This window comes from Equus caballus, chromosome 19 (genome assembly GCF_041296265.1).
Source record: "Equus caballus isolate H_3958 breed thoroughbred chromosome 19, TB-T2T, whole genome shotgun sequence".
NCBI lineage: Eukaryota > Metazoa > Chordata > Mammalia > Perissodactyla > Equidae > Equus > Equus caballus.
In genome coordinates this window covers 23,246,423-23,265,384 of record NC_091702.1, presented here as the reverse complement: position 1 = coordinate 23,265,384, position 18,962 = coordinate 23,246,423, and the positions used below count along the sequence as shown (strand labels likewise).

The window sequence follows — 18,962 nt, the reverse complement described above, 5'->3', positions numbered from 1 at the left end:
CGTTCCACATGTCTCTAAAGTTCTTTTCTGTATTTTCCATTATTTTATTTTTCTGTTTAAATTCAGATATTTTCTACTGTTTCTTGAGTTTACTAATCCTATCTTCTACTGCATCTAAAAATCAGTTATTTAATCCATCTAATGAGCAAATTTCAGCTAGTATATTTCTCAGTTCTAGAATTATCATTTAATCCTTTAAGATTCTAATACTCTAATAAAATTCTTACATCTTTATCATCTTGCCCTCTGTTGTCTTGAACATATTAGAGTTTTTTAAATTCCTTAGTAGACTGCAATACCATGTTCCTCTGTGGGTATATTTCTATTGTCTTTTGGTTTTTTGATTATGTTATCTTTGAGGGGGGTTGGGGCATACTTAATAACTTTTCATTAAAGCCTGAATGTTGTGGATAAAAGATTGAGGGGCATCGAGATGATGTATATTCCTCCATAATGGATTCATCGTCCCTTTCACTAGGCAGGTAACATGGTACTTCATCTTAATTAAATTATCATGAGCTGTTCCACGTCGAGCTGGGTTCCAGTTCTGGAAAGAGTCTACCTCTGCTTCACTCTGGTTCTCAAGAGTTTTCAGCTAAAAGTCTGATGTTTCTCTAAGGCCCTTCCTCCTGTGGGTCCTTGTCTCACAAGACCACCAAAACTTTGCATCGCTTGTCGGAAACTTCCCAGTTAGGTCTTCAGCATCCTTCCTCATGCAGCCCCAGGAATTGGCGCTCTTTTCTGGTTGGTAAACATCTCTGCACTTGAGGCCCCCCAGATATCTACCCAGACTGTGCAAGTTTCTCTGTCACCCAGAGGTGCTCCTTCTTTAGTTGAAAGGCTGAGATTCTCAGGGTGAAAATGGCTGTAATAGTCGGGTCACTTCGATGTAGGAATTATACCCTCTCCATTTCTCGTTGCCTCCCCAGCATTCCAGTACACTCAAACAGATGGTCTGGTATTTTATCCTGCTTTTCTATTTGTTCTCAACAGAAGTTCTGATCTGCTACAAATGACTCCACTCCACCCATAAGCAGAAGCTTAAGTTTGAAAACCGAATAGTTTGAATGATCTATTTCCACAAATTCAGATTGTCAGAATAGTAATTTAAAAAGTACGTCTCCGTTTTAAGTTTGATACACATCAAAACATTGTTTTCCAAGCAGTCCTTTGACTTTACGGTTCTCTTTTCCTGAGATCACCTGGGAAAATATTAGCGGATGATTAATATACAATCAGTTTTCAAATATTTCTCAACTTCGTAAACCTGTAAATCTTCATCAAATGTAATTGAAACCTGATTGAAAAAGTAAAAAATATATTTCTAAACAATTTTGATATCCCCTCTATCTTATTTCTAAAATTAATTTCTCCCACAGACAAATGCCTTTCTGAAAAATAAGTATCATTACTGATACTAGAAAAAGATTCTGGAGAAATTTTAAAATAATAATATTAAAAAAACATAAACTAAGAAATTAAACTATTATTTTTCTTTCTTTTTTTTTTTGATGGAGGAGAAGGGGCAGTCTAGGGTGTATGGTAAGAGAGGCCCAGAGAGCTTTCTCTGTCCCCTAACCCCCTTTTATATCCCAGAGGAAAGTAGCGGGGAGCTGGCTACACCTTGAAATAAGGCTGTGTGTTTCAAGCGTGGGAACAGGGCTAAGAGGGGATCTGTGCTTTGAGCAACCTGAGGCAGAGGCAGAGGGGTGTGGCGGGGGTTAGGGGAAGGTGCACCATGCTTACTGCTTTGTGCCTTTCACTGGGAAGGAAGGCAGCAGCCAATAGAAGCTCACAGGCTTGTCAACTGAGCCTGTTGGTTTCCAGAAGGGAGGCAATGAAGTCAAATTAAATGTAAAAGAGTCATTTGTGCAAAAACAACTTAAACAAATATATAGAAGACAAATATACAAGGTCTGTTTAGTTCTATTTGAAAGTACTTCATAATTATATTATCTTTAGTAAAATATCAAACTGAAAATCTCACGAAGAATCCAGTGAGCCCTACTTTTGGCTCAGCTGTTTATGCCCTGAAATGGCTTGTCATCCATAGATGGGTAGATAAATAGATCTCTTTTTTTTTTCCTTAAAGATTGACCCTGAGCTAACATCTGTTGCCAATCTTTTTTTTTTATTCCCCTCAAAGCTCCCCAGTACATAGGTGTATCTTCTAGTTGTAGGTCCTTCTAGTTCTGCTATGTGGGACGCTGCCTCAGCATGGTTTGATGAGCAGTGCTAGGTCTGTGCTCAGGATCCGAACCAGCAAAACCCTGGGCCACAGAATCAGAGCACGTGACTTAACCACTTGGCCATGGGCTGGCCCCTCACTTTTCATATTTAAAAATGTTTGTTTTAAAATAAAAGTGCCTATTATTTAAACGTTTTAGTATACTTTTACTTAATTTGTGTTTCTTGAAAGCACAGGTTTTACTTTTTTTAGAAAAAGTAAGAATAGACAAAGTCAAGAAACAACGAAGTTTTGCAGAAAAAGACAGGGTAAACATGTTTCTATCAGATTCTTTAGTGGTGGCCAACCATGCCTCTGAGCATTCTAGTAATACCATGAATTGGGAAGGTAAAATCACCATTTTGCAATTATCATAGTTAACATTGGTTCAAGCAAGAACTATCAGTGCATGCTAGTCAAGAGAGGGAAGTTTGATGAGGAGCAGAATAATTGCATAGTCTCAAAGTGTCTCCTCAAGACAGATTATAAATTGCAATGGGGGAATCTTTAACTATAGTCTGGAGAAGCTAGATAATGTCTTCACCAGGTGACTAAAATGAGTATCACCAAAGAAAGGCAAGTGGACATTGTTTACCTCCGAATGTGATACCTAGAGAAAGACATAACATCATTCTGTAGTATTCTGACTGGGTGTGCTTGACCTAAATCTAATCATGTGGAAATATCAGACAAGCCCAAATTGAGGTAGATTCTATAACACAGCTGGCTCATACTCTTCAAAAGTGCCAATGCCATGAAAGACAAAGAAAGGCTGAGGAACCATCCCAGAATAAATGAAACTAGAGAGACATGACAGCTATATGCAATACGTTATCCTAGACTGAATCTTACATTGGAGGAAAAAATATTAAAGGACATTATCAAGAACACTGACAAAATTGGAAAAGGGACGATAGATTAGACAATAGTATTATATCAATGTTAACCTCCATGCATTCGATAACTGTATGTTAAATTGAATGATAATGTCCTTGATCTTAAGAAATGTGTCCTGAAGTAATAAGTAATAAGGAGTAATGAGACATTATGTATGCAACCTGCTTGAAAATGACTCCAAAAAACCAAATAATATATTATAGATGTATATGTGTGTGTGTGTGTCTGTCTATACCTGTTTACACTACACATACGCATGCACACACATATTAGGAAGAGAATTATAGATGTGGCTAACATGTTTAAAATTGGTAAACATGGGTAAAGGGCAATTGATAGTTTTTGATATTATTCTTGCAACTTTTCTGTAAATTTAAAATTATTTCCAATAAAAAGTTGGAGATTTTTTGTTTATTTTTTTAAAGATACATTTCCCACCTCTGAATAGATTTAACTTTAAAACATGTTTGAGAAAATATAGTTAAGTAATTTAAAGAATAGGTCAAAAGATGAGAAGTCTTCATGGTTACTGTTCATTAATTTTGTGGCTCTCTGCAAACAAAGCACTGAACTGTCCAATATATGTTTCTTCATTTGGAAATGGCAATTGTGATAACCATTTACCTTGTGTATTGTGGTGGGAAGCAGTGGAGTGAGGTAGAAAGAATTCTGAGAGCTGCAAGATGTGGCTATAAGCACTGATTTCCTATGTGACCATGAGCAGGCCATTTCACCTGCCCGTGACGCCATTTCTTCATCAGCAAAATCAGGAGATTAGATTAGCGTATGTTGAAAGCCTCTCCATCTCTACCCTCCCACAAGTCTGACTTATGGTTTAAGAAATAAAATGTGAAAGTCTAAGAATTAAGAACTATATCAACAGAATTAAAGAGTTGACCAAAGTTAAAGGAGAAAAAACTTTTTCTTTAGTCCTCTGTACAGCCTCAGCCTCTTAAGTAAATAGAAACTTGCATCACTTTTATAGAGCGACAGAGCAGTGTTTGCAAAGAAACAGAACAAGATTCAGACTTTCTCTCAGGATGCCCATGAATTTGGCAGACTGATTGCACTTATGTTTCAGGAAGAAACGTAGCCACAGGTCTCTGAAGTACCCTGAAACATTCCTTTCCCCTACTCTCATATTCCTGCCACAGAAAATGAGTTATTGTTTTTACAATCAAATTAGATGAAGGATTTTAGAGAAGAGCCGTCATGTCCTCATGGACCACACTTGTAAAGAGAGCAAGTTGTACCGTTATCACTTCCCAAAAATGTCTGATTTTTCTTATGCTTTTGGTTCTGAATTAGCCATACTTTATGTCAACAAAGAATCAGTGGAATTATTTACTCCCTAACAAAGACTAAAATAAAAGAGACCAAGGCAGGTGCATCATAAATATTGTTGACTTAGAGTAGCAAACAATAAAAATGGAAGAAAAGAAAGAATCAGGATGCCACACTGCCTAGAGAAGCTTTCCATGGTGAAGCCAATTTGTAAAAAGCTAGCTTGTGTTTAGGTTACTCCCAACGAAACTGTCTAAACTTTTATAATGTGGTGCAGCAGGAACAAAAGAGATAATTTTAAATTCTTCATTAAGTATGCAATAAGATAAGATACAATCATCCAGTTGTCCAGTCAACAAATATTTATTGTGTACCTACTCAGTTGAACACATTCTGAATACATAGCAGTGAACTGGGCATACAGGTATATTCTCTCATGGAGCTTATATTGTGGTGGAGGAAGCTAGATATTAATGAAATATATATATATATAAATAAATAGCACTAAGTGGTATGGAGAGATTTAAAATTGATATATGACTGGGAGGTGATTACTTTAATTGATCAGAGGAAGTTACTTTGGGAACAGTCATTTAGGGTATGATCTGAGTAATGTGAAACATAGTGAAGGGAATATTCCAGCCCAACTAGTGCAAAGGCTCTGACGTGAGAATGCACTTGTTAAATTAACAGAACAGAATAAAAGTCAGGAGGTGGCAACATAGTAGAAAGGAGGAAGGACATGTGATGAGTTTTCAGAGGGAGCAGAGGCCTATGGGATTTATATTCTATTCTAGATGTTATGGGCAGCCATTGAAAGGTTTTAAGCTAGAACTTAGTGAGATCTGATTTTCATTTAAAAAGGATGACTTGAACTGCTGTGTGTGAAGAAACAATTGCAATAACCTAGGGAGGAAGTCATAGGGCCTGGAGGAGGATGTTGTCATGTAATCTTGTAACTCCAAACTGAATGCTCTTTCCACTATATAATACCTTGATGAAGACGCCTTTCTAGAGCTCTCTCTGATGCACCATGGCAAATGTTTACAGCACACCAGGGACAAAGAAGTACAGTTGCTTTGATGCCATTATTCCCATTTGGTGACTTAGTGATGAGCAAATGGTTAGGTAATTTCAAGTTTGGAATCCCTGGCAGCCATTCATGTGGAAATGTAGCATTCACATCAGTTTTTTCCTGAATGTAACGACTGCTAGAATATAACATGACCATACTTAACACTTGCAACTAATGATCTTATAAAAAAACACCTAAAATCGAATGCCTTTCTCAACAAATTTGGTTCATTTACTTGTTAACCAGAAATTGCTAATTCATTTTGTTACCATTTTAAAAGGAGTCCCATACAATAAAACAGTGTAAAGTTAAATACATGGTTATTAAATTTTTAAAAAAATTTTAATTAAGGAAAGTACAAATCCCTGTCAAATGGTGGTGCAGTGCATAGGAATGTGTTATCCTGTGGTCCAGAAGTTATGGAATTTGGCATCAAGTGTCCTGGGTTTAAGTCTTAGGTCTGATAAGTTCTCTTGGTAATCTCTTGCAAGTGGTTTAATCTCTTGATTTCCTCGTTAGTAAAATGAGAGCAATGATATTTATGCAAAAGAGTAGTTGTGAGAAACAAATGGGGTAATCCAGTGAGAGGACTTTGTAAACAGGGAGTACCCATTGGTTCTTATTATTTATATAATACTACACATTATGTCTTAGTTTATATTTCTTAACAATCGTGAGCCAAATTCACTCCCACTTCTGAAAATGGTGAACTATTCTTTATGGGTACTTGGATAAAAAAGAAGAAAAATTGCCCGATAGGGACACCACTCATTCTGCCTCTTCTAAAAAGCAAATTTCTTGAAACTGCATCAGTTCCACATTCCCATAGAGGCATGCCCATTTATTGCTACCATAGTACTCACTTCAGCCACACACTCATTTGAATAACAAATGTGCTTTGAAGGTCTATTACCTTCCAGGCTCTGAAGGAACTAGACATCAGAATAGAAAAAGAATTGTAATATATTTCCGCCTCTCCAGCAGTTCAGTCTAGTGAGAGAGTGTCTCATCTGTATAAAGTTATTTATCTAAACACCATCCTTCCCATCCTCCACCCCTAGCCCCAGCTATGAGTTCTGGAATGCCAAGACCCTGTTTGGTCATCTTTAGTTTCCTTCATATTACCTAGCACAATACATTGCTCTTAGAGGGTGTTCAATAAATAATGATTGGATTGAAGAAATCTTTTGTGATGTGTTTTAAAAAATATCAAGGTGTACTAGTGGACTAACAAGCAAGATGTTTTTCCTCATAATGTCTCTCTGGTTACATTTAACCGCAAGTTAAAATTAGATCCTTTTCTTTTTTTTGTTTAAAGAAAGAAAACCATAGCAACTGTGATGTTGAATGTTTCAGACTGCACATTTTAAGGATTCTCTTTTTCTGAATTGCCCATGTTTGAACTACCTATTTCAATTGAAATTGTAATAAATAATTTGTGGTACTAATAGCCATGTAAACTACTGATTGTATCTGTGAAGTAATAGAAATTCCCACATAGAACAGAATGCTTGATGAAATGCTTGAAGAAAAAAATAAATGCGTTGAAAGTCCATTGAATAAATTTTAAATGGTTATCCCCTGGAAATGATTGAACATTAACCTCTCTTTGCTTCTTGTGCTGTATTTATTATAAAACCCTGGAGATTGTTCACATGTCTCCTATCAATATTTGCTGGAGATCTTTTTTCAAGGCATGTCTCTGTGAGGAAATCAATTTTATGGTGCTGTCTTCTAAATTAAAGAATGGACATTTTTACAGAATGTTATCAGTGAATACTTCTTTGACATACATAATGATTGTCTAATAGTTTTTTCTAAAAGTATTTTTATTGAAGTAATGATTAAAGTGTAACTCATTGCCTCAGGAACACTGACTAATGTCATGTTAATCAACTTGACTACTAAAAAAAATGAAGAGGTTGATAGTTTAAATCTACTTGGTACATGATTCACTTGAACTATCAGAGAAGAAAATGTACTTTATCCAGGACCAAATTTAAAACAAAACAAAACAAAATCTAGCCAAACACCTCAGAAACAACTTCTACAAAGTTATAGGCCATACCTTTAGAAAAATCCAATTTTGTTTCTCTTAAAACGTGTAAATTAGCCTTTGATTCACAGCGTCCATATTGATCAACATCTATTGAATGCCTACTCCATGCAAAGCACTGAACTAAAGTCGATATAAATAAAGCATATTTCTGCTTTGGGGGAGCCCATTGGAAGAAATAAGTCCTTCACGCATAGCTGCAATGTGGAAAGTCAGGGCTATAAATGCTGCCAGTATTCTGAGGAGGGAGAGATGGATAACTTCTGGCTAGGTTTGGACAGGCAGGATGAGGCAGGAGCAAGAAGATGGAGAATTCTTAGTAGACAAACTAAAAACAAGTACTTTTTGGAAGTAACAAGAAGTTCAGCTTGACTTCAGAGCGGTTTACAGAAGGAGTGCTAAATAAATCTGCAAACACACATTGGGCTAGATGGTGAAAGGCCTTGAATTTCAAATTATTTAAATGGAGTTTTATAATTTGTTTAAAAAGCTGTAAGTGAGCAGTTGCATAACTCTTCTGTAGACGTGCAACAACTTTTGTAAAGAACAGGCTCTAAATCTGAAGCTGAAATCACCTGATTTGCAACCAGTGTTGAGAAATATTTGTTGAGTTTGCCCATGGTTTTTCATTTACGCCACTTTTAAACCATAGGATATTTATTCTGGGTTTTTGAGGGAGCATGAATTATTGTTTCTTGGGTAAATTTGGAATAATTGATCTTCCAGGTGTTTGAAAATGAGACGTTTGCTTATAAATTTATTCCCCCTGAGTGCTCTAGGCACCATGTACACTTTTTCCTCTCTATCATTGTTTCTTGTACAAAACTGCACTGAAGACCAAAGTTATGATTTCTAGAGAGAGGTTTAAGGACTGATGCAGAAATACTCAGAAGCCTGTTTCTTGAAAATAATAAAACCTTCCTTCTTACAAAGAAAACAGGCACAAGGAAGGGTGGGAGACAGCTAGGAGGAAGACTGGAGTGGAGGAGTTTGAAAGAAAAATAGGCAGAGGAAGGGAAAGAGAGAGAGAGAGACAGACAGACAGATGGAGAACAATTACCCTCTGGAAGAAGTGGTTATAAAGATAAACTTAAACATTTACGTGTGTTTAAGAGATGTGAAATAAATGCAGAAGAGATAGGTAGTGCTACCGTCGAGGCTCAAAATGTTACTAATAACAGCCAACTACAGATATTCTAACGCATTTTAGCCACTGGTGCTTAAAGTAGAGAGAGAGTTTAGAAAATATACCTGAGAGGTACCGTGAAAATTTTGGAATAGCTCACCCACCAACATTTCCTTTTTAGAGTTTTTTGCAGTCACTTGTAAGAATGAATACGAATCTGAGATCCTTCGAATCAAATATTTTGAACTTTAAACAAGTTTCAAGAGCTTCACATCTCTTTTACTTCACAGGCAACATTGGACAAAGAGGGGAACATAAATATAATTTCTATAGTATTCATAGGAATCAAATTTTATTTGGAACTTAGCCACACTGTGGAATATAAATTTTACTCAAAATTTCACATGACACTAAAAAAACCATACAGCATATATATGGGGTGTTGGAGTTGTGCTACTTCCATTTCTGCATCTCTGCTACTGAGAGGAACTTGTTGGTGTAGACACATAGCCATAGCGTCCATCCACCAGAGATCTCAATTCAAGGACTGAAGCTAACTTTTACTCAATCCGAATCATGTGTGGCACAAGAGCAAACATAACACAGAGTCATGGTCAAGACAGTTTTCCCCTTCCTGCTCTGAGTAGCCACATTAGTAGTCCAAAAGATGCAAGAATTGGATATCAGGAATGATTCTAAGAGAGGAAAAGAAAACAGGACTTTGCCCAAAGTAAAGCTGTCTTGATGGGGCCCGTGATCCCCAGCCTTGATGGTCTCCTTCAATATTGAGTATAACACAGATGCAAAAATTTCAATCTTTTATGTGTTTTCCCCCCATATACACACAACTCTAATGTGTTAGTATAAATCAGTGGGGAATCCAGGATAGCTGTTATTGGAATTACTGGAACTCAGTCTTTCCTGTGAGATAATATGAGATCATCATAGTAGAATTTCTGATATGTCCATGTTTGACCTAAACCTTTTCTGACGTCACAAATGTACAATGGCAGGGAGGAGGCAAGTGCCTCAGAGGTTAGAGTCTTATGTACCATTTTGTTTCTTCCTTTACTTCCCTTAAGAATTACTGAGTCAAAGTTCAGGGGGTTTTAAAGGGTTTCTGTAGGCAAACTGCTATCTTTCAAACAAATGAAAATAATCAACAACATTAACAAAAGGATAAATTTTGAGAAGCTACTCAAAGACTTTATTTTGAGCCAGGCACTGTCCTTGTGGTAGTTGAAAAGAAGCAAGCATGTTAGTTTTAATCTCATTGTTGTCTTATATCATACTCAGTCCTTCTTTCTTGCATTTTCTCTTTTCTTTTTGTTCTGATATAAATTTGCTATTCGCTATCCTGAAGAACAGCATGCTTTAGAGGAAGAACCCTAGGCTAGGAGTTAGTGAGTGGAAGTCCCAGGAGAGAAATAGCAATCCAAGTTCTGCTAATGACCAACAGTGTGACTTGGATGAGCAACTTAACCTGTCTATCCTTTAGTTTCTTTGAAAAATATCATCCTTATTCCTATCTACCCTACAGAGTTGTTTCCAGGACAGAATATGATAGGTAAAAGAGTCTTAAAAAATCGGCACTAACCATACTATAGAATCATTAAATCTTAGGATGTTTTATATTTTGAAACTAATATAGAAGCAGAGATAGAATGTGGAAAGCTTTGACTCAAAAGACTGTTAGTTATTATGTTGTTCTGAACATTAGTGATTTAGGAAAATGCCTCATCATCATATAAGGGACAGTATTGATACACTGCTACAAAAATATTAATACAGTAGACTCAAGATGAATATGTGGCTGCACATCTAATGTGAGATTGAAGGTCATGTTCTTCTACTTTCAAGTCAGTTCTGAATAATAGTTATCTTTAAAGCTGCTTAAACTTGAGATTTTCTTTGCTAATAGAAGAAACTAATCGAGGAAACATTGTGCTCACAACATTTCTGGAAGCTTTTCACGGGAAGCAGCTGTGGTTTCTTTAGACTCCCAAGTCTATTATGCAGGTTAGCGGTATACTTTATAATGAGTTCTAGACCACCTGCCTTTCTGAGGAAATTAATATCGAGATGGATTTTTTTTTGTCTTTTTTGACCTCAGTGGCTAAGTATAAGATTTTCCTATGTGATGAATTTGAGCACCCCCTAAAAACGTTCATTCAATATTGTTCAGCTATAGATGATCATTCTTTAAGACATTGTCTAAATGTGTTTTCGACAAATTCTTGGTGAGTTTTGAGATGGAAACATTCACTTCCTTCGTAAAACAGTCAACAGATGATGTACATGCAGCTTTACTTTAAGGTGATAAATACCTATAATTGAGTATTACAATTATAAATTGTAAATGAGTAAAACAGTGTTTGAAATGAATTTGACTATAGTCTTAAACCATTGGAATTTCAAAATATTGTTTTAATTCTTTTTCTTCTTCTCACCCTTCTCATCCTTACAGGAGTTTCAGGGAGGAATAAATGGATTCAGGAAGCAGTAGGGGTTTGGAGAATACAGTTAATAAGGTCTGTCCGGATCAGCTTGTTCCAAAGATAAACACAAGCAAGAAAATGTCCACCTTAGCAAACCCACCCAGTATCCTGGAAATGTCACAAGAGATTAAGAAAACCTGTGGGGATAAACAGGTAGAAATCACAGTTGAAAGAATAAAAATGGCAAAGAGCATCAAAGAAAAACAAAGCAATGATTTAGAGAAAGTGGCCTTTAAAAGGAAGGCAGAAGGTGAAGAAAAGCCAGCTGGAAGGAAAGAGGCAAAGATAATGGAACTTGACAGCCCGTTGATGACCATGCCTCTGCCTCACATCCCCTTAAAGAACATCATGGATGTGGAGGGGAAGTTGGTCTATGTCGATGAAGAGGATGTGAGCTATGAATTTGTAGAAACTTTCGTGTCCACTGGGATTCGGCCAACGTGCCAAGCTGCTGAAATAGTAGACCCCTTGCATGTACCTCATTTCAGCTTTCTGCCTCAGATTGACAAATGGCTTCAAGTAGCCTTAAAGGATGCCAGCTCCTGCTACAGACAAAAGAAATATGCCGTGGCAGCAGGACAGTTCAGAACAGCATTGGAGGTATGGAATTAAAGAAAATATAAATTGGTGATGGGAAGCTGTGAAATGGAGAGTTGGGACTACATTGAGCAGCTCTGATCATACCATAATGAGCAGTGATTATGGGGTGAAAATATTGAATAATAACAGGATTATGTGGTTCTCGGTTTATGTAAGCAAATAAGATATGCTGAAATTAATATACCTGTGTGTACTTGACATATAGAAATCACCCCAAAAGTATGCCTCATGCTTTTTCTCTGTTAACAAACCCTGCGGTGAATGGTAGCATATATAAAAATGTAGCTGGTTTTGTAATTTAGATGTACACCTATAAAAGCCATAAAGTTTTAGTGAAACGGTGGTGGGTAGAATATAGATGCCCTAGAAGTAGGCAGTTAATGAGTATATGAATTGTCCCCTTTTAATATGTAGTCTTCATGATTAAATGTAACCATCTTTACTTTTTAACATGGGCTGATAATTTATACATGATACTTACTAAAAACAAAATAACACCATTTTACTTTATCATCAAACTTCGCTTTCCTTCCCATTCTAGTGAGCTTTATGAATCATTATTTTTTTTCTTTGGAAACTGGTAAGTTTGCCAATATCTTGGCATAAAGAAATAGCCCATGGACTAAAAGAAACTTGAGAATCACCTTTAAAACACAAAATAGTTAGTGGGAAAATTTCTCCCTCTCATGACTCACTGAACCTATAGAAAGACCAAAGTGTATAACTAGAAGTCCCATTAGGCTGGCAATATTGGTGACTGCATATTTCATTAATTACAAGAAATTTTCAATGCATTCTAGATATGCCTGGTGGCCACTGGAGATATAAAAAATGAGTTAAGACATGGTCCCTTTCCTCTAACAGTCTGGTGAAGGCAACAAAGCAGGAAACAATTAAATAGAGATGGCATAAAGGAGTGATTGATCCACCATGGGAAGGGGGACATGAGCAGGAGTCAAATGTGAGATGTTTGTGATGGAGATTTAAAGAGTAAAGTATTATTTCCATGGTTACTTGCCAGTTAAAATGACTGCCTCTACAGTGAATTACTAATGGACAATACCAGACAATGGTGCCCTGAAATATTAAAAAGAAAGTCTAAGCACAAAAAAGAGGCCCCTAGATATATGAAGTGATGAGCTAGCAAACCAATAGATGTGTCTAGAAATACTTGTGTCCTCGTAAAGGGTCAACTACACAAAGAAGGGAAGAGTGATGCACTATGTAAACTTGTGAACGATATAAAGCACGCCCACTCAGATTAAGTTATTCACAAACCACCGAGAACTCTGCTATTTTTTGAGTGAAAGTTCAGCAACCTCTGACTGAGGAAAGAATGCTAAAGAAGGTTGCCAGGAAGGACCCTTGGCACTTCTGCTAGGGCCATTTCCAGCTGAAATTTTTTCGAGGGGGGTAAAGGGCAGGGTTAAAGGTATAATTTGATAGATAAAGAAAAGTAATCACTTTGGCAATGAAAAAGGCATAAAATAAAAGATATATATTAATTTAACACATACTTAATATCTATAATAATGATATAAATTTCAATATATATATGATGATACAACCTTCGTATTAAGTCTAGGTAGAAGCCAAAGATATCTACATTAACTGGAAGAAAATATCCAGCTTTCCAAAATACCCAGTGTTCATAATTGTAAAATTTGAATCAGGTTTTAATGGCCCCAAATAATTGTACTAACAAATGCTTGTGTTCTGAGAGAGTCAGAACTCTCTCTTGTGCACATTCTCTCTCTCTGTCTCTCTCTCTCTCTCCCTCTCCTCCCTCCCAAGGGTTTTTAGGAAACCTTTGGATGCTGACACTAATTATTGGTAATTAACAAAGGTAATTATTTCGGGACCAAAACTTAGCTTAGACATCTGCCCTAGCTTTTGTCTAATTATCTCGGAAGTTAACTTTGAAATCTTACCTAGACTGTCTCTAAATAAACCAAAGCTACTGGGAATGGAAAAAGATTTTTAACTCCTTTAACCCTTTCTTCTCCTAAATTTTTCTCCTAAATTTAACTTCTTCAATACTGAATGTTCTCAGGTATTCTTTAATGGATCTCTCCCTTTTAAAGGCTTTGAGTAAGACAGGATGGATGACAGATACCATGGCATAATGTTAAGTATCACACCTGAGAGACAGATCATCAACAAATATTTGAGTGTGTATAAGTTACGATTAGCTTTGGCTGCAAGTGACAGAAAATTCAAAATAATGGTGTCTAAAGAAAGATAGGACTTTATTTTTCTCACACACAAATTTAGGTTGTTAAGTGCTGGTATGATATGATCATCAAGGTGCCAGCTTCTATTTAGTTCCTCAAGATGTGGTTTTGACCTCATGATCCAAAATGGTAGCTCCTTAGTATCATCATATCCACATTCTAGCCAGGCAGAAGAGGTAAAAAGGAAGGAGAGAGGCACACTGTGTCTCTATAAGCACACTTCACAGAAGTTGCACACACCGTTTCCATTTTTTTTCATTGACCCAAATTTAATCATGTGGCCACACAAACCCACAAGGAAGGCTGAAAAATATAGTCTATTCCGGTTGGCCCTAACATTCAGAGTCCTAATACTGAGGAAGAAGGGGTCAATGGATATTGAAAGATAACCAGCAACTTTCCCATAGAGTGCTTATTACGTGGGAGAGATTGTAAGGCATACAAAATGCTTGCCAACTGGGTGGTACAAAGTCAGCTGTACGAGTACACAGAAGACTGGTTATGGTTAAAGGTAAGACCAGAGAAAAGAAATAGGAAAGTAAAAACTGGGAAAGGCCCTGGAGATTTATGAATATTTATTAATTGACATGATAATTTCCAATGCCTCTAAGAAACCCATTAGGAATATTCTGCTTACATGTTGGTTTCCTCGTGCTCTTGACAAAGTATTAATTCCATGCCTTCTTTTCCCTATATAAAGTTGAACCAGTTATGTAGGTAAGATTAGTCCTTGTCTCATCAATCTTGGTTAAGTTTTATCGTTTGCTCTTGTGTTTGTATTCATGTCAGAAGTCACACCAATAGAGCAAAAGGTATAAGCTGAAGATAGAAACACAAATTCATATTAAATCACGTTTTCATGCCTAGATGCTATTCCCTGTAATTTTTAAAGGACAACTATATAAATTCACCCACCATAAAAATAGTAGGGGTTCTACAAGGAAAAATACAGAGCACTGGCCTCATGTAGTTGTATTTGCATATTAGGCAGTACACACCACTATTCAATAAATTGCTTGGCTGTCAATACAAATAGGAAGAGATTAATTAATAAACGCTCTAGTTGCACTTTCATGAGGAGAAGAAAAATTATTAACAAAGTAAAGACTTATAGAAAACATAAAGGTCTGAGAATGTACTAATCAGATTTTTCTTGCCACTAATAGGAAAAACACTCCAAGAAATTATCAAAGGTTCTTCTAAGTTTGTACCATTCAACCTAAACAATACCATCATTTCAATCTTACTCATAGGATCATAGTAATTAATAGGCTTCCACCTTTCGAATTAGAACAGATCTATATACACCCTTCAAGATTCACAGCTTCAAACAATCTCACTGAACTAGCCAAAGAAGACAGCACACAGCTTATCCCTTACCAACCAGAACTTTCAATTCTTCTGATTTCATCACGTAGGAACCCCTGGAGGTGCTAATCTTTTTCTAATATCTTGGCGCTCCAGTCACTGATCTGCAAAGTCAGAGTAATAACTCACATTTATGGAACTCTTTCTATGTGTCAGGTACTGTATTTTACATTCTGGGAATGTCGCATTCATGGTTGCATTTTATTATTACAACAAACCTATGAGATAGGATTATTATTATTATTATTATTTTGTTACTAATGAGAAAACCAAGAGTTAAGTAACCTGCTGAGGGTCAGCAGCTGGACATGGTAGAGCGAGGAGCTGCACCAGGGTGGTGTGCTTTCAGAGCGCACCAGCTTAACCACTGTGCCTTTGCTACTCTAAGTGTGAGTGTGTTGGAAATACAGAACTTTGGACTGTGCCAGGCCTGCAGAATCGAGATCTGCTAAAATGCACAAAAGTGGTCCTTGTGCATGTCGCAGTGTGAGGAATACTCTCCTCTGTCATACGTCAACATTGAACAGATTGGCCCTCTAATTAGAACTCTGTACTAGTTTGGTCCCTAATTTAAAATGTTCTATGCCCAACACTAACTTCATAAAAAAGCATTTCCTTTTAAGCAGTTGTTTCTATAACAGTGATTCAGAATTTTTGGATTTCAAGGACCCATAAAATTTTTTTAAAAATTGGGGAAGAGGGGTGACATTGTATTTGTATTGTGTAAAAACATTATAAAAATTATCACCTAATACCATTATTATTTATAAAAACCTGGAGCAGTTTAAGACCAAAAAGAAAAAAAGATAGAAAACAGAAAGGGCATACTCAGAATAAAGGGTATTTTTTAAATAGATTGTATTTTAATTTTATGAAAAGTTGACTAAATTGGCTTTATTATTTCTCCCCCTTGAATCAGTAAATCATTGGTCTGAGAACCAGTTTTGGGAATCATTGTTCTAGAACACATTCCCTTTATGGTAAACATTAGGTATCCAGGACGATTGAACCCACACCAGGGCCTTATAAGATTATTTCCAGTGTAATGGAATTTGATATGAGGCAGGTCCATTTTGGAGCCCATCCAAGGGGGTTTATTTAATGAACTAGCAAGGATATCTCATTATAGGGCAGCCTCACCTATAATTGCTCTGCTGAGAATAATTCTGTAGCAAATCTCTAGGGCATGAAATGTGGATATCCCAGAAAGCTTAACTTAAATGGATTCTAACACAGTTAGTTTTTAGTGCAACATAATCATGAAATCGAGAATTCACCAAATTCTCTGAGTGCCTGAGCTGTCTTTTTATACATCTGTGGGTTTGCATATGGATTCAGCATACCTTTCTTAAACATCTGCTGGGGTCTGGGCACTTTTATTCAAATAATCATCACAAAAACCTTTGGGATAGATATTATCGTCCCCATTTTACAGATGAAGAAACTGATGCTTGTGGAGGAGGAAGAAATATTCCTCTACCCTCTAGAGGCTGGTCTAAGAATTAGATTGACATGAGACAGAATAATAGGAGAAAATCAAACAAAGCTTAGTAGCAAGTATACATGGGAGAAACCCAGGAAAACTGAGTAATCTCCAAAATGACCAAAGCCATCACCTTAAATATCATATTCAGCTAAAGACCAAAGAAGATGTTGGGGGTAATAGTTTGGGATTTCAAAGGGCAGGAAGGCAGTTCACATGGAAATAGAAAAGCAAATGTTTGGTAAACAACTGTTTGCCATGCCTTGCAGAGACAATGGGACATGGAAAGGACTTTGATCAAATGGACCTTGCTAGGTTCCTCCCTGTCTACCACACCTACTTCATATTATACTATAGTTATCTAAGGTGATAGCTCCTTCCTGAAATAGGCCTTCTATTTTAAATTCTTTTAGGCAGTTAGGGGGAAGTTCAAAGTTTCTTCCTGAGTCTTTTGTTCTTAACAATAATCAAGCAAGAGACACATTTTGGGATAGCAAATTCTGCTCCCCTACATGCTCTAAAAAGTCTTAAAAACTTACTTAAAGTTCCACAACCAGTTTGTGGTAGGGCTGAGGTTGAATTCTAGTGCCCTGATTTCACATCTGGAATTCTTTACACTATTGCTCTTCATACTTTACATAAAATTATACAGGAATATCACTAAAAATGCAGATTCTGATGTGTTAGGTCTGTAGTAAGCACCAGATGCCTCTTTTCAAATAAACTCCCAAATGATGTCCATGCTGGTGGGACCATTCTGAGTAGAAAGGATTTATGCCACACCACTGGTCGGTTCTCAAATGCCTGCTGTTGCCCCTCCATCAAGTTAGCAGTAAGCACTTCCATCTATCTGGCTCATAGAGCCATAGGTGGCCAAATGGGTCCAGAGCTGTGATGAGTGGAGCTGATGAATTTAAAGTCACACTATGTATTTGATGCCACTTCTGGTGATGTGTGACCTTCAGCAGCTTTCTTAACCCCTTAGAACATAGTGAAGTAGGAGTGATAATAAACAGTGCCCAACTACAAGGTGCTTTCCCATAGGATATCAGAATTGCTTATTGGAAAACTTGATGAACTCTAAATTTATATACAAGTTGTCATTGTACTTCTCAAGTACCTCATTTCCCTGTACCGCATGTACTTAACTTAAAACTTTAGCACCCCAAAGGATTTTACCCAACTCAATGTTTATAATCATTGTTTTAATTCATATTCCACTTTCTCTTTGATTAACATTAAAAATTTAGTCTTCTTTTAATGATATTTGGAATTCAATTAAATTAAGGGGCCAAAATAATGCATTGCTTTCTACACTATACCCCCTTTCAGAAGGAGTAATCTCCATCAAACACTATTTTGAACCATTAGCTGCTTCTGACAAAAATATAAGCTCTCACTTAAATGTACAAATTATTATGCGAGAAATACTTCATTTTTATGTAGTTGTCAGGTATAAACTGACTGCTGAACTCTGTATGTTCAGGATTAAACATTTCAATTTTTAACTTGATTGTTGCCATCTTTGTTCTATCCAGGGATACCATAACTAATAATTACTTAATGATAAGAGATGTTTTTTTAAATGCTAGCAAATTTACATAGCAGGAAAATACAAAATGAACGCCTCTCTTAACCTCAAAAATAAAATAATAAAAGTAGATATATCCCTATAATTAAATGATAGTTAAATAAGACAAATCTCTAGAAAAGCAGGATTTGTGATTATAAGAAAAAGTGTGTTCATACGACTAACATATACTGGTTGTTTCAGCCTGACATAGTGCTAAATGCAGGGGATGCAAATATAAATAAAACTTAGTCCCTGCCCTCAATAAGCCAGAGTTAAGAGACAAGGAATAGGGTCTTGCTGCCTAAGTTCCCAGATTTCATTTGCATTTTCAGGTTATGTATTTTCTTACTTTTAGTTTAGTGTTGTTATTGTTTATATCCTAAAAGATTTTTTTTCCCTGATATGTATCCTTTAAGTGGCTATTTAGAAGGACTTTACATATTTCATTGTAATTTAATTAACTTCAGTGGTCATCATCCTGACCCTAGTGGAATCAAAAAGATTAAATGACTCAAGTTACACAAAGGAGAGTTGATAACTG

At 36.4% G+C, this 18,962-nt stretch overlaps 1 protein-coding gene across 2 annotated transcripts in view; it reads left to right on the top strand.

Moving 5' to 3' along the window:
* The window catches only part of SPATA16 (spermatogenesis associated 16), a 219,601-nt gene that overhangs the window by 9,186 nt on the left and 191,453 nt on the right, over positions 1-18,962 (top strand). For both annotated transcript variants that reach the window (XM_001494206.6, XM_014732759.3), the window contains exon 2: positions 11,133-11,763. In XM_001494206.6, the coding sequence (XP_001494256.3) occupies positions 11,152-11,763 (612 nt within the window). In that variant the 5' untranslated portion in view covers positions 11,133-11,151. The remainder of the gene's footprint in view (positions 1-11,132; positions 11,764-18,962) is intronic.